Source organism: Erinaceus europaeus, chromosome 11 (genome assembly GCF_950295315.1).
Source record: "Erinaceus europaeus chromosome 11, mEriEur2.1, whole genome shotgun sequence".
In the NCBI taxonomy this organism is placed as follows: Eukaryota; Metazoa; Chordata; class Mammalia; order Eulipotyphla; family Erinaceidae; genus Erinaceus; species Erinaceus europaeus.
The window spans coordinates 4851658-4867518 of NC_080172.1; the positions used below are offsets into that span (position 1 = coordinate 4851658).

The following is a 15861-nucleotide window of genomic DNA, read 5'->3' on the forward strand; positions in this document are numbered from 1 at the left end:
AGAATTTCAGGTCATTTCATATAAAAGTTTGAGGGTGGAGGTTAGATAGCATAATGGTTATGCAAAGAGGCTTTCATGCTTGAGGCTCCAAAGTCCCAGGTTCTGTCCTCTGTACCACCATAAGCCAGAGCTGAGCAGTCAAGCATGGAATGTGAACCCACCAGCTTCATCACTCTTGTGAGACCTTTCCTAGCTCACAGGACTCCTTAAATTCTTTTTGGGTGGTGCACTTCTTAACAAACCTCAAAACCTAGATATAGACCAGGGTCCATGAGATGGGGCATAAATGCATATGCCCAGGCATTGGGGAAAGACAGAAAACTTAAAGCAAAGGTGCACAGTAGTTTGCAGTCAGTCAATAAATGTAGCAAGCAAGCAGAAAGACCTAAAAAGACACCATAAAGTGCCGAATGAAATAGTTTCTACTTACACCTAGATATCTTCCTCACCTACCTTCTATTGCATGTCCCTCAATCACTCCAAAGCTAACCCTGTCAGACAAAGTAAGGGCTACAAAAGCTGAATAAGGGCAAGTGACCGGCACACTTTAATGATGACTCTTTAGTCACTATCAGGCCACCCCATCAGCTGGGGCCCTAGTCAGGGAGTCCTGGGATTCCCACACAGACATGGTGGGCCTAGACCTCTAACAGATCCCTCTCTCCACTGTCACTGGTCATCTCTATCAGGAACAACATAATGGACCCCTCTGTGGGCCCCTATGGGACCTGGCCCTCAATGTGAATCAACAATGGTAGGGAATGTTCCATTTTCCGAAGCAAGGTTGGAAAGCAGACTCTGCCTATCACCTGAGGAAGATGGGTCCTGAAATTGGTGCAGCCTGGAATGTTCCTAGCCGTGACCACAGAATGTGAGCTCAGACCTCCAGGGATGCAGAGGTTACACAGGCCCCTGTGATGAATATGGGCCCCGGATCACATCAATGGGGGTTATAGTTAACAATGTTTACATACTTTTTCCATATTTGGGAGCTACTCTCTTCCCTGATCCAGCTTTCTGGTCCTTTTCCAACTGTGACACCCCCCCCCCCCCAGACATTAGCTTAGGTCACCTGCATATTGGGTGTCAGACGCAGGCAAACACTAGTAAAGTCAGGGTCCCCTTAGGATAGACCTAAAATAGACCTACTAGCTTTTTCCGAAACAGAGACCCCAAAACTTCATCTGCAACATTCTTGAACAATTTGCTCTGCTTTCTATCTTAACCCTTTTTCAGCCACCAGGTTGCAGATGCCACCACGATGCCAACCTGACTTCCCTGGGCAGATGACCCCCGACCCCAGAGTCCTTCACTTTGGTGCAATACACCACCTCCTGTTCACGTGAAGGAGAGAATATGATGGAGAATGCTCTGTGAGCAGTTGACTGGGGAAAGGCCGAGGCAGAAGAGACTTTGAACCGGGACCCCTTGGAGACTGTGTGCGCTTGTACAATCGTGCACCCGAAGGGATACAGGTCGTTCATGAAGCAAGCCCAAAGCCAGTGTGTCAGAGGTCACAGTTCCCGCCGGCCCTGGAGACTGCCTCCCCCGAGCTGCCACCCCCCTCAGCGGCCCAGGCTCTGCACCCACCCGGGCCCACTCACCCTTGGCGTGTGCTGAGCCAGCGCGGGAGGCCAGGGGAGCCCCGCAGCCTCTGCGCGCCCAGCCTGAGCATAGCTGAGCCGACCGGCACCTGCCGCAAGGCCTGCCGACAGCCTGGGACTACCCGGCCCGCTGGGCGGGGATGGGACCCTCCCCCTGGGCAAGGGGCGGGCTCCTGGGCCGGCGCTCCAGGGGGACCCCGCGCCTGCTCAGCTGCAGAACCGAACCGGCACCTGCCAGGAGGTTCCCAGCCAAACAGGTGTGTCCTGACTCCTCCCGGGGCCCACAGCTCTGTCCCCGCTTCAGCCCCCAGTGCATCTGAGGCTTTGCCAGGCGCTGGGATGGCAGGGGAGCCTCTGTTGGCCACCTCACACTTTTCAGGGGATGATCACATTATACTGCTTCTTGCCAGGGCTAGGTGACCATTTTAGTTTGTTTTTTGTTTGGTTGGTTGTTTTTTCAGAGCACTGCTAAACTGGGTTGAAGGTGGGACTTTAGAGCCTCAGGCAAGAGAGGGTCTTTTTGCATAACCATTATGCTATCTCCCCTTGCCCAAGGTGACAATTTTTGGTAACTTTTTTTTACTTAGATCCTCCTGTTTGGTGCCTGGGTGCAAACATATCATAGCTTCACAGTCACACCCTTTTAAGTAGCGAGAATCAGAGGCTCAGGAAGCTGCAGGGTAAACTGAGGGTCACCCATCCATGTGAGAGGATCGGGCTTTTGAAGTTGAGCCTTGTGACAGAGGGGCCGTTTTCTCCCTTCTGTTGACTCTCACAGCAATTCTGCTCATTTGACCCCAGAGCTCAGAGAGAGACAAGAAAAAACATGCCAGGGCTGTTTGGGAGTTACTCTCTGCCCTGATCCAGCTTTCTAGCCCTATTCTCAACTCTGACACCATCTTCCCAGACAATATTTAGTCCACCTGCACGTTAGCTGTTAGGCGCAGGAAAAATTCTAAAGTCATGGCCCCTTTGGAATGTATCTAAAATAGACTTCCTAGCTTCTGCCTACCGTAAAATCCCTATTCCCATCTGCTCTACTCCTACTTTGTGCTTCCTGTTCATTAAATGTTTTGTCCTGCTCTGTATCTTACTGCATTTCAGCCACCAAGTTGCAAATGCTACTATGATTCCATCCTGAACTCCCTGGGCAGAAGATGTCAGTAATGTGCCCTAGAACCTCACCTGTCCAGAGCCCTACATCACTAGGGAAAGATAGAAATAGATGGGGGGTGAGGGGTATAGGCTGACCTGCCGATGTCCATGTCCAGTGGAGAAACGGTTACGGAAGCCAGAATGTCCACCTTTTGCACCCCAAAAAGAATTGTGGTCCATACTCCCAGATGAGGAAGATGACCAGAGGGCTCTGAATTCTATCAGGACCCAGAGAGAGAAGAGAGAAATAAATGAAGGAAGGAAGGAAGGAAGGAAGGAAGGACACTCAGAAGTAGTAGATATGACTTAGAAAGGAAGAGAAGGCAGAACTATAGAAAAAAAATGGGCAGATAGTTATAGAAATACTAGTCAACTCATGTCTGTGGTCTTGGAAAAACCACTGCAGTTTCCCAGGGAGGAAATGGGGACACAGAACTCTGGTGGTGGGAAAGGTGTGGAATTATACCCTTGTGACCTTTTGTAAATCAATATTAAATTATTATCAAAATAAATAAACTCCAGTCTTCTTGGCTATCATATTTACAATGACATAGGTTAAGTGTTTTCAAAACTAGACAAAGATGAAACAGAAGGCAAAACACTGCTCAGCTCTGGCTTATGGTGGTGCTGGAGATTGAACCCGGGACCTCAGAGCCTCAGGCATGAAGGTCTTTTGGTAATGTGTGTGCTCTATGACATGTCACCGCCTGGCCAGCCAGGCCTTCTGTGTGACCATTATGCTGTCTCCCCAACCTCCAATTCCTCTCCCTAACGTGGCGCCACCCCTTCTCGGGGCTTCTCTCCCTCTCCATGATCTGCTCGCCAGATGTGGTATCTGTGCCTTCTTTTCTGCCCTGGGTGTGTAGGTGGTAAGGAAAAGCGGTGGGAGACTTCTTTAAAATTGGGAAGGGCATGAACTTGAATGTCTGGCATCTCCAGGAAGCTTCAAAGCACCCACTCACCCTGTCATTCAGAATAGTGAGGGGAGGGTTGTGTGGATAGCTTAATGGTTATGCAACAGAACTGCATGCCTGAGGTTCAGTCCCCAGCACCACCAAAAACCAGAGCTGAACAGTGCTCTGGTCCCGGTCTCTCTCTCTCTTTCTCTCTCATTAAAAACATATAAATAATGAAATGAACTTAAAAAATAGTGAGGGGGTAGAGGCACAGAAATGCTCCATCATCATTTAGTTTATTTATACTAAAAAGAAAAAAAAATGGGAGTCAGGCGGTAGCACAGCAGGTTAACCACACATGGCGCAAAGCACAAGGACCGGCGTAAGGATCCCGGTTCGAGCCCCCAGGCTCCCCACCTGCAGGGGAGTCGCTTCACAGGCGGTGAAGCAGGTCTGCAGGTGTCTGTCTTTCTCTCTCCCTCTCCGTCTTCCCCTCTTCTCTCCATTTCTCTCTGTCCTATCCAACAATGATGACATCAATAACAACAATAATAATAAACAACAACAATAAAACAAGGACAACAAAAAGGAATTTAAAAAAACTAGAAAGAAAGAAAGAAAGAAAGAAAGAAAGAAAGAAAGAAAGAAAGAACCAAGATGTCCTGCAGTAGTGGCCCCTAGACCAAAGGAGTCTACTCATTTATTACATTACTAAGTTGTCAGTGTGACATCTAAGTGTGGGGGCCGGTGATGTGTTTTGGTAAAGTAGCAAAATGAGATATATGGCAGACTGCTCTCATCCGTACATAAGTGTATGGACCACGTGTAAGGAGGAATATCAATGATGGCAAATGACATAAGCTGTGGTGCCTGAGCTTAACATAAAAATACTTTTAGAGATTTTTTTTTTAATTTGACAGGACAGAGAAATTGAGAGGCAAGGGGAGAGAGAGAGAGAGAGAGAGAGACCTGCAGACCTACTTCACCATCCGGGAGGTCTCCCTCCGAGTGAAGCCCTGGGGTTTGAATGCGATGCTTGCACGGGCTTAACCAGGTACACCACTGCCAGACCCACAGATGTTTTTCTGATTACAAAAGTAAGATGTGGGCATTGAAAAAACACGAGGTTGGGCCGGGTGGTGGCGCACCCAGTTGAGCACACATGTTACAGTGCACAAGGACCCAGGTTCGAGCCCCCAGTCCCCACCTGCAGAGGGAAAGCTTTGCAAGCAGTGAAGCAGTGTTACAGGTGTCTCTCTGTCTCTCCCTCTCTATCAACCCCTTCCCTCTCGATTTCTGGCTGTCTCTAACCAGTAAATAAAAAATAAATATAACTGAAAAAAAATTTTTTAATCTAAAAAAAAATTTAAATAAAAAACTTATAAAAAAGAAAAAAGGGGGGGCTGGGTGGTGGCACACCTGGTTGAGTGCACATATCACACTGTGCAAGGACCCGGGTTCAAGCCCCCAGTCCCCACCTGCAGGGGTAAAGCTTTGCAAGTGGTGAAGCAGGGCTGCAGGTGTCTCTGTCTCTCCCATCTCTACCACCCCCTTCCCTCTCAATTTCTGACTCTCTCTATTAAATAAATAAAGATATTTTTTAAAAAACTAAAAAAAAAACATGAGGTTAATAAGAATGACAAAGGAATTACAAACATTGTGCTGGTTTCTTTAAATTTTCAGTTTTGTAGTTACTATTTAGCTTCTGTTTGTGCCATTCCCAGACTATTATATAGTGATCCGTGTTAATGTGTAGCTTGGGGTCAAAATGCTAGCGGGAAGAAGTTAATCCTAACCTTCTCTCCTTTCATACAACACAGAAGAAGTTAATCCTCATCTTTCTTTTCAGTTCACAGATACAGTTTAAGAATTTATTTAGTTGTACCCCACTAGGGGGAGACAGAAATAGGCTGGGGGTATGGATCCACCTGCCAATGCCCATGTCCAGAGGAGAGGCAATTTTAGATGCCAGAACTCCCACGTTCTGTACCCCATATAGAATTTTAGTCCATATTCCCAGTGTGGGAGAAGAGATAAGAGGAAGAGGATAAGAGGGCTCTGAACTCCAGCTCCATCAAGACCTAGAAAGAGAGGAGGAAAGGTCTCACCCGAGTAATGAAGTTGAAGGGTTGTCATTCCACACGTGAAGTCTCTGGACACAGTCTGAAGTGAAGCATGTTGAGGTGGCAATCGTTGTGTTGGTTAGGTTGTGATCAGCAGATGCAATATTATTTGATATGAATTGGGAGAGGCATACAGGAAAGTGGGCCGAATCCAAGGGTTCCAGGGGGAAGTAGAGGCTCTATAGTGGAGATGTGAGGTTACTGCTGTCTTAGGGTTCAAAAAGACAATCGATAGTTAATGTTATCATCATTGATAACATTGTTAACATTGATAACATTGTTTGGCAATTGGGTTAACTTTGAAAAGTCCTTTTGTTAGGGTTTGCTGTACAGTACCCAGTATCTTGTATATAGCTGTGTTATTGGTTGCTTCTGATCTACTTGGTCTAGGCTTTTGAGAGAGTCTGCATATCAATTACACAGCCTATATATTGAAAAGATTCAGTTTGTGTTTTGAAAAACTTCGGGACATACAATTAATTTTCCCCCTCGTATTAATTAACTAGTGATTTATATGACTACATTTTACTAGGAGTGTACATAAACACCATTCCCCCACCAAAAGACTGTGACCCATCCCTCCCACCCACTCCCACCCCCCACTGATACTCTAATTTCATCTCAGGGGGTTCACTTTCTAACAAAGTCCCAAAACCTAGATATACACCAGTTTCTGTGAGAGAGAGCATATGTTCACACGTTCCGGAAATATATACCTGCAAAATATATACCTGAAAGCAGAAGTACACTAGAGTTTGCAGTGAGTACCCCCCTAACACTTCCTCTCCACAATTCCAAGCTTTGGATCCATGATTGCTCAACAATTAGTTTGGCTTCGTATGTTAACTCTCTTTTCAGTCACCAGGTTCCAGATGCCACCAGGATGCTGGCCAGGCTTCCCTGGACTGAAGACCCCACCAATGTGTCCTGGAGCTCCGCTTTCCCAGAGACCCACCCTACTAGGGAAAGAGAGAGGCAGACTGGGAGTATGGACCGACCAGTCAATGCCCATGTTCAGTGGGGAAGCAATTACAGAAGCCAGACCTTCTACCTTCTGCATCCCACAGTGACCCTGGGTCCATGCTCCCAGAGGGATAGAGAATGGGAAAGCTATCAGGGGAGGGGGTGGGATATGGAGATTGGGTGGTGGGAATTGTGTGGAGTTGTACCCCTCCTACCCTATGGTTTTGTTAATTAATCCTTTCTTAAATAAAAAAAGAGAGAGAGAGAGAGAGAGGAGGAAAAAAAGAAGGACATTTGGATGGAGTAATAGGGTTATGTGTAGCTAGGAAAGGGAGAGAAGATAGGCCCTTAAGGGGAGAGAGAGCAATTATATACAAATATAAACAGAGAGTTATAGAAATGATAGTTAACCCATGTCTGCAACCTCAGGAGAACTGCTGTATCTTACAATAAAGGGATTGGGGATTCAGAACTCTGGTAGTAGGAACAGTGTGGAATTATACCCCTGTTGACATGTAATCTTATAAATAAATATTAAATCACTAATAAAATTTTTAAAACTTTATTAAATTGTAAACTGAACTTACTCAGTTGTCCCATTATGTTTTCAACTCAAAAGAGCCACCTTGGTGGTAACTTCAGGCACACACAGAGACATTTTAGTCAGGATGGACTGTGGGTCACTTCCTACCACAAGGCAAAGTTGGCGTTGTTACTGGGTGTGAAGAGACCCGCCTCGAAGCAAGGATGTCAGTCTGTGTGGTAGATACTGGCAGCTGCACAAAGGAGGCATGAATGCCTTTCACAGTTGACTATCAGGCTCAGGAGAGAGGATAATGGTTATAAAAAAGGTCATGGCCGAGCCTCTGAGGTCCCAGGTTCAATCCCCAGTGCACTCTGATAAGGTAGCGCTGAACAGGGCTCTAGTTTCTCTCTGTATCTCTCTTTCACTAAAATTAAGGAAATAAAACATTAAAAAAAAATGTTTACGGGAGTCGGGCTGTAGCGCAGCGGGTTAAGCGCAGGTGGCGCAAAGCACAAGGACTGGCATAAGGATCCCAGTTCGAACCCCAGCTCCCCACCTGCAGGGGAGTCGCTTCACAGGCGGTGAAGCAGGTCTGCAGGTGTCTGTCTTTCTCTCCTCCTCTCTGTCTTCCCCTCCTCTCTCCATTTCTCTCTGTCCTATCCAACAATGACAACAACAATAATAACTGCAACAATAAAACAACAAGGGCAACAAAAGGGAATAAATAAATAAAATAAATATTTTTAAAAAAATGTTTACTAGGAGTCAGGTGATAGCACAGTGGGTTAAGCGCACGTGGTGCGAAGCGCAAGGACTGGCTTAAGGATCCCAGTTCGGGATGCTGGTTCGAGCCCCGGCTCCCCACCTGCAGGGAAGTCACTTCACAGGCGGTGAAGCAGGTCTGCAGGTGTCTGTCTTTCTCTCTGTCTTCCCCTGCTCTCTCCATTTCTCTCTGTCCTATCCAACAATGACGACAACTATAATAACTACAACAATAAAACAACAAGGGCAACAAAAGGGAAAATAAATAAATAAACAAAATCTTTTAAAAAATGTTTACTATAAGATCAGAAGCAGATTCACTGCCTTTCAAACTGAAAGGAAATGAAATTAAGTATCCTTTAACTTTATAGTCTCTTACTACAGCCTCCTGACAACAGTCTCCCTACTATAGTCTCTCTCTCTAGTGCCATCTTTAGATCGCACTGGTTTAATTATTAATTATTAATTGAGTTTGGTACGGACAGCAGCTAAGGAGGAACTAGAGGTGAGATGAGCTCAGGTTGGGATCATTCTTTCGTTAACAGGTCTTTAGAAACTGGCAAAAAATAATTTAGGTTTTCCTTTCTTTCTTTTCATCATTGGGGCATTAATGGTTTACAGTAAAATACAGTAGTTGGTGCGTGTGTAACATTCCCCAACTTTCCATATAAAACTCTAAATCCCCACCTACGTCCTCCTCCACCATCATGTTCCAGGACCTGCATATTCCCTCCTGCCCCAGAGTCCTTTATTTTGGTGCAATACACCAAGAAACTGGCAATATTTAACACATTGAGACAACATCAGAATATGTTCTTTGTCTCATATCAAAAAACACAGCCAAAGTACATCCTATAATTTTTCTAAAAGCCCAAGTTAGTTTTCTTAAAAGGCATCTTTTTGCTTTTCTTCTCAGGAGCCATGTAACATTCTCAAAACCATCTAGTCTATCTGCTAACTCACCATAGTTTATTAAGGGTCTACTCTGTTTGGTACTATATAAGGAGATAAGAATACAGAAGAATGAAGTGTCACTTGCCCTTAAGCATCTCACAGTTAAACAGAGGAGGCAAACACAGGACGTCAAGAAAGGAATGAGTGGGGTGTGAACTTTGTGAATTCCTAACCAGATTTTCCACACACACACAAAAAAAAAAAAAACCAGAAGTCTGATTTCTTCACTTACCTAGATTTGTGAACTTGAGCAAGTAACAGACTTTCTGGATATTACCCTCATTTATAGTGTGTCTTACAATGGTCACTGCAATCATCCAAGGGCTATGAGCATAGAGGAACACATAGGAAAAGTGTTAAGTAGATGTCTTTGGAAATAATGACAGAATAAAATCATTCCCTGGTCCTACCATTTGATCAAGATTGAAAATTTGTACAAGGCACAGTTGTTCCATCTTGTTTGGATCAATATTGTTAAGAGAGCTGTCCTACAGGGCTGCAGAGGTTACACAAGCTTCTGCACTGAATATGGGCCCCAGATCAAATCCATGGGGTTTACAGTTAATGGTATGTATACACCTTCCCCATATTTGGGAGCTACTATCTTCCCTGATCCAGCTTTCTAGTCCTATTTCCAACTCTGACACCATCTCCCCCAGACAATACCTTTGGTCCACCTGCATGTTAGCTGTCGGGCTCAGGCAAAAATCAGTAAAGTCATGGGTCCCTAAAATAGACCTACTAACATTTTCCAAAATGGAAACTTCAAATCTCATCTGCTACCTTCTTGTCTTTAGGTTCCAGATTATTAAACAATTTGTTCTGCTTTACATCTTTTTTAAATTTCTTTTTGATTTATAAATCTTTATATCTTAATACTTTTTCAGACACCAAGTTGCAGATGCTACCATGATGCCAACCTGACTTCCCTGGGCAGACGACCTCACCAATGTACTCTGGAACCCCGTATCTCTGGAGCCCTGCCCCACTAGGGAAACACAGAAACAGGCTGGGAGTATGGATTCACCTGCCAATGTCCATGTCCAGTAAAGCAATTGCAGAAGCCATAACTCCCACCTTCTGCACCCCATAATGACCCTGGGTCCATACTCCCAGAGGGATAAAGAATAAAAAAGCTTCCAAGCACAAGGACCGGCGTAAGGATCCCGGTTCGAGCCCCCGGCTCCCCACCTGCAGGGGAGTCGCTTCACAGGCGGTGAAGCAGGTCTGCAGGTGTCTGTCTTTCTCTCCCTCTCTCTGTCTTCCCCTCCTCTCTCCATTTCTCTCTGTCCTATCCAACAACAGCAGCAATAGTAATAACTACAACAATAAAACAACAAGGGCAACATAAGGGAAAAAATAAACAAATAGAAAAGCTTCGACATGGAACTCTGGTGGTGGGAAATGTGTGGAATTTTACCCCCCTTTATCCTATGGCTTTGTCGATATTTTCTATTTTTTATTTTATAAGTTAAATAGATACATAAATAGGGCTGTCCTAGTAGTCTCATGACAAATTGTTTGTATAGACAAGAGGCCAGCCCGGAACACCCAAACTGTGTTCTAGTCCTTTCCCCTTTATAATTATTCGATGTATAACCCTACCTTTAATACTTAGCAGTTTGTTTTTTTTTTTACTTGATTTTCCTCCTACTTGATTTTCTTTTCTGATATATTCACAAAGGAGGTAGAAATGCCTCTCCCAGTTTACTCTAAGGCTCAGGAGACAGCATAATGGTTATACAAAAAAACTTTCATGTCTGAGGCTCTGAAGTCCCAGGTCCAGTCTTCAGCACTACCATAAGACAAAGCTGAGCAGTGCTCTGGTTAAAAAAATAATTAATTAGGGGGTGGGGGTGGGGCAGGTGGTGGTGCACCCAGTTAAGCACGTGCAAGGATCCTGGTTGGAGCCCCCGGTTCCCCACCTGCAGGAGGATCCCTTCACAAGTGGCAAAACAGCTCTGCAGGTGTCTCTCTGTTCCCCTCCCACTCTCAATTTCTCTCTATCTTATCTAATAAAATGAAAAAAAAGGCTTCTTGTGGATTCATAGTGTAGGCACTGAGCCCCAGTAATAAGCCTGGAGGTAATAATAATAATAATGGCTCAAATCTAGGCCTTTGAGCACTGTACGGCTCTTCCCTTCCACCAGTGTAGTCTACACAGGGGGGTGTGGGGTCACTACTGGGGTGCTGGCAGTTCAGCACAGGGTATCCAGGAAAGGTCTCTCTGCAAAAATGACACTGGACAAAAGACCTGCAGGAATGCCAGCCAGGGTGCCTGTTTCACTATAAATAATGGAAATTGGGAGCCCTGGATAAATCACTCTGAACCCAGCCTCTCAGCAAGATAATCGATTTGCCCAACTAGAAAAGGCCTAAAATAGAATGAAACTAGATTAGAAATTGAGGCAATCAGAATCTTTCCCCCCCACACCCCTTTTTTTAACTTACTTACCTTTGTGATCTTGGGCAAGTCACTTTGCCTTTATGAACCTCAGTTTCCTTGTTAACAAAGTGGGAATGGAAATGGTCTGGGTCTGCCTGACGACCTCACCCATGTGTCCTGGAACCTCCCCTCCCCAGAGCCCTGCCCCACTAGGGACAGACAGACACAGGATGGAGGGATGGATCCACCTGCCAACATCCATGTCCAGTGGAGAAGCAGTGACAGAAGTCAGACCTCCCACCTTTGCACCCCAGGAAGAATTTCGTCCATATGCCCAGTGAGGGAGAAATGATAGGGGGAAGATGACCAGAGAGTTCTGAACTCCAACTCCATCAAGACTTGAAGAGAAAAGAATAAAGGAGGAGGCCAGGCGGTGGCGCAGCGGGTTAAGCGCACGTGGCGCAAAGCGCAAGGACCAGTGGAAGGATCCCGGTTCGAGCCCCCAGCTCCCCACCTGCAGGGGAGTCGCTTCACAGGCGGTGAAGCGGGTCTGCGGGTGTCTGTCTTTCTCTCCCCCTCTCTGTCTTCCCCTCCTCTCTCCATTTCTCTCTGTCCTATCCAGTAACAACAAGGGCAACAAAATGGGAAAAGAAAAAAAAATGGACACCGGGAGCAGTGGAGTCATAGTGCAGGCACCGAGTCCCAGCGATAACCTGGTGTAGGTGTGGCTTGGAAAGAAAGACAAGATGGGACCATGGGGAAAAAATGGGCAAATATATATATACATATAGACAGATAACTATAAAAATAATAGTCCATGTCTATGACCTTGGGCGAACGACTGTAGCTTCCACTGGAGGGAATGGGGATACAGAACTCTGGTGGTGGGACAGGTACGGAGCTGTATGCCTGTTATCTTCTCATTTTGTGGGTCAGTATTAAGCCACTAATAAAACATTTCAAAAGGAAGGCAAGAAGGAAGGGAAGCAGTCTTCCCCGCTTAGCTCACAGGGTGGCGGCGTGCACCACATCGCATGTACAAGAGAACACCGGGCGCGACTGTGAGGCATGGTGTCCGTTAGAATTATGTTTAGCGGTTTACAAAGAAAAAGACATTTAGTTTTCCACCGTAACAAGAAGTCTGCAGCTGCTGTTAGCAGCTGACTCCACTCACTGCGGCATCTGGCTTCCCCCCACCAGGTTTTAGATTGACTGCTATGCCTCCAGGGTGTCTGCTGACATTCTAGACAGGAAGGAGAAAGGATGTCGAGAGGGAAAGAAGGGAACATCTACAGTGGAAAAGCAAAACTTTTCCAGACGCTTCAGCAAACTTCTCCCTCTGTCTCACTGGCCAGCAGTATGCCAGATGGCCTCCTTCAGTGACCGAGGAGCCAGACGAAATAAATGTTTGTATGCTGGAGACATTTTCTCTCCAAAGAAAACACTTTAGCAAAGGGCAAATGTGCATTAGTCAGACAACTAGCAGAGACTGCCACAAGCCTGTAGAAAAATAAAAATAACCCAGCCGGGCAGCGATGTACCCAGTTAAGTGTACATAGTCCTAAGTACAAGCACCCACACGAGGATCGGGGTTTGAGCCCCAGCTCCCCATCTGCGGGGGGGGGGGGGGGGGGGGAACGCTTCACGGGTGGTGAAGCAGGTCTGCGAGTGTCTTTCTCTCTCCCTCTCTATCTTCTCTCCGCTCTCAAATGTCCTACTGAATAAAACATAAGACAAAGGGGCTAGGCACTGAAGCACGTTACAGTGGGCAAGGTCCCAGGTTCAAACCCCTGGCCCCCACATACAGGAGGAAAGCTTTTTAAGTGGTAAAGCAGAACTGTAGGCGTCCCTCTGTTTCTTTTCCTCTATTCTCTCCCTCCCCTCTCAATTTCTCTCTGTGTCTATCCAATAATAAATAAATAAATAAAAATAAATTTAAAAAGATTTAAGGGGTTGAGCGGTAGCGCAGCGGGGTAAGCGCACATGGCACGAAGCGCAAGGAGCAGCGTAGGAATCCGAGTGCCAGCCCCCGGCTCCCCCACCTGCAGGGGAGTCGCTTCCAGAGCCCTGAAGCAGGTCTGCAGGTGTCCATCTTTCTCTCCCCCTCTCTGTCTTCCCCTCCTCTCTCCATTTCTCTCTGTCCTATCCAACAATGACAACAATAACAACAATAATGACCACAATAACAATGAAACAACAAGGACAACAAAAGGGGAAAAAATAGCCTCCAGGAGCAGTGGTTTTGTGGTGCACGGAGTCCCAGCAACAACCCAGGAAACAAACAAACAAAAAATTTAAAAAGAATAATAAAATAGAAGGGGAGGGGTGTTGGGCGGTATAGAGCAGTGGGTTAAGCACAGGTGGCGCAAAGTGCAAGGACCAGCATAAGGATCCCAGTTCAAGGCCCCCGCTCCCCACCTGCAGGGGAGTCGCTTCACAGGCGGTGAAGCAGGTCTGCAGGTGTCTGTCTTTCTCTCCCTCTTTGTCTTCCCCTCCTCTCTCCATTTCTCTCTGTCCTATCCAACAACAACAACAACAATAATTACAACAATAAAACAAGGGCAACAAAAGGGAATAAATAAATTAAATTAAATATTTTTTAAAAGTTTTAAAAAATAGAAGGGGAAGTAAAGGAAATTTAAAAAATGACCAACAGGAGCAGTGGATTCATAGTTCCAGCACTGAGCCCCAGCAATTACCCTGGAGTCAAAAATAAATAAATATAAATATAAATTGACTCATTAAATGTTTTTTGAGAAAAAAAAAAAACTAGTTCTGCACAAGAACCTGAGCTAGCCCCAACACTTGCTATGCTCACGCTTGCTATAAATCTTTTAAACAGTGGTGATTTTAGCAGAAGTGTTCTAACGATACAGTGCTATCTTCCCTAAAATTAGAGACTACTTTTAAGTTATGAGGGTTTTTAGGTGGTGTTCTTTGTCTCCTCCAGGATGACCTTGGATGTCTGGAAAGTGGAGAGGCAGAGGCTGGAGGATCATTATTACTGTTATATCAGACAGCAGAGTCACATAGTAGAACAACGTGTTGTCTCTCTGGTGCCTGGAAGAAAGTTTTTATCTGGCCCAAGAAAATCTTTTTTTTTTTTTTCTTAGTTGTATATCTGTTTTTGCTAACCCATATGAGAAAGTACTGAAATAGCAGGGGTGGGGCTGGGCACTCAACACACCTGGCTGAGCGCACATGTTCCAATGCACAAGGACCGGGGTTTGAGGCCCTGCTCTCCACCTGCAGGGGGAAAGCTTTGCAAGTGGTGAAGCAGGGCTGCAGGTGTCTCTGTCTCTCTCTCTCCCTCCCTATCACCCCCTTTCCTCTCAACTTCTGTCTCTATCCAATAAATAAATAAAGATAATTTTTAAAAAAAAAATAGCAGGGATAAAGGTTGGGGATGGAGGGGTTGGCCCGAGAAAGGAAGGATTCTTGGCAGCCCAAGAAAAATTCCTGACTGTATTTCCCCACCAGCCTGCTGTTGATCTTGTTTGATGGGCGTGTCTCCAAAAATACATCTGTGTACAATGAGAATTTCTTCATTCCACTTTGAGGAGTGCCCAGTGCTGACCATAAGTAGGCTAGTCTTTGCAAAACAGGAGAAGAAATAAACCCTATCTGGACCATAAAAACGAATGGGCACTAGGTCTGTCCGACCTAATCTCCGCCTGTGTCTGTGGCGGCCCACGGGACAATATGTGAAACCGGTCGGCAGCCCTTCTGTGCCTTGTCTTAAATTCTACCCATGTGTCTCTTGCACTTCTTTTTCTCTATGATTACTAGTTTGGAAAAAGTGTATGACTTAATGAGTGTCAGCGGTCACGGCTACTGAAAATGGTAGCGCCTGTGGTTTTTGATTTTCTTTTTTATTTCAATTTTTAAAAAGACTGCACTTCGTCAGCTTCACACAGCATTCCTGAGATCAGGCTCTCAGTCCTGCAGACTGTTCCCGTTGCTGCCCGTGAAGACAATACAGGAAGCAAGGCGAATTGCAAGCCTCCTTTACTGCGGGTGGTGAGGGGAGGCAAGGGTCGGCTCTAAGGAAAATGATCTCTTGATGGGAACTTGTGGAACTGACCTGATGCGACTATATGTTCCTATAGGCTCCATGTAAACTACTGACTAATTATATGTATATGTGGGTAATAATTAAGCGTTTTCTGATTCTTTCCTTTTTTTAAATTGTATTTATTTATTTATTTATTAGATAGAGACAGAGAAATTGAGAGGGATGAGGAGGCAGAGAGACAGACACCTGCAGTCCTGTTCACCACTTGTGAAGCTTTCCGCCTGCCAGTGGGCCTAGAGCCCTGCAGGAACCTGGGTCCTTGTGTGCTGTGATGTGCACACTTAACCAGGTGTGCCACCACCAGCTCCCTTTTTTGCTCTCTCTCTTTCTTTCTTTTCTTTTCTTTTTTTTTTTTTTTTAGTTTTTATTTCTAAAATGGAAACACTGACAAGACCATAGGATAATTCCACACAATTC

The 15861-nt window shown here is 45.5% G+C and overlaps 1 protein-coding gene and 1 long non-coding RNA gene across 2 annotated transcripts in view; one reads left to right on the plus strand and one right to left on the minus strand.

Moving 5' to 3' along the window:
- Positions 1–1707, minus strand: part of DMGDH (dimethylglycine dehydrogenase) — an 86296-nt gene extending 84589 nt beyond the window's left edge. Inside the window, exon 1 of the mRNA XM_007519036.3 lies at positions 1605–1707. Within this exon, the coding sequence (XP_007519098.1) occupies positions 1605–1675 (71 nt within the window). The 5' untranslated portion in view covers positions 1676–1707. The remainder of the gene's footprint in view (positions 1–1604) is intronic.
- Positions 1708–1768: 61 nt separating this feature from the next.
- LOC132541294 (uncharacterized) lies at positions 1769–10487 on the plus strand. The gene is made up of 2 exons (XR_009552446.1): positions 1769–1861; positions 9871–10487. It is a non-coding gene; the product is annotated as an uncharacterized LOC132541294 (long non-coding RNA).
- The last annotated feature ends 5374 nt before the right edge of the window (positions 10488–15861 follow it).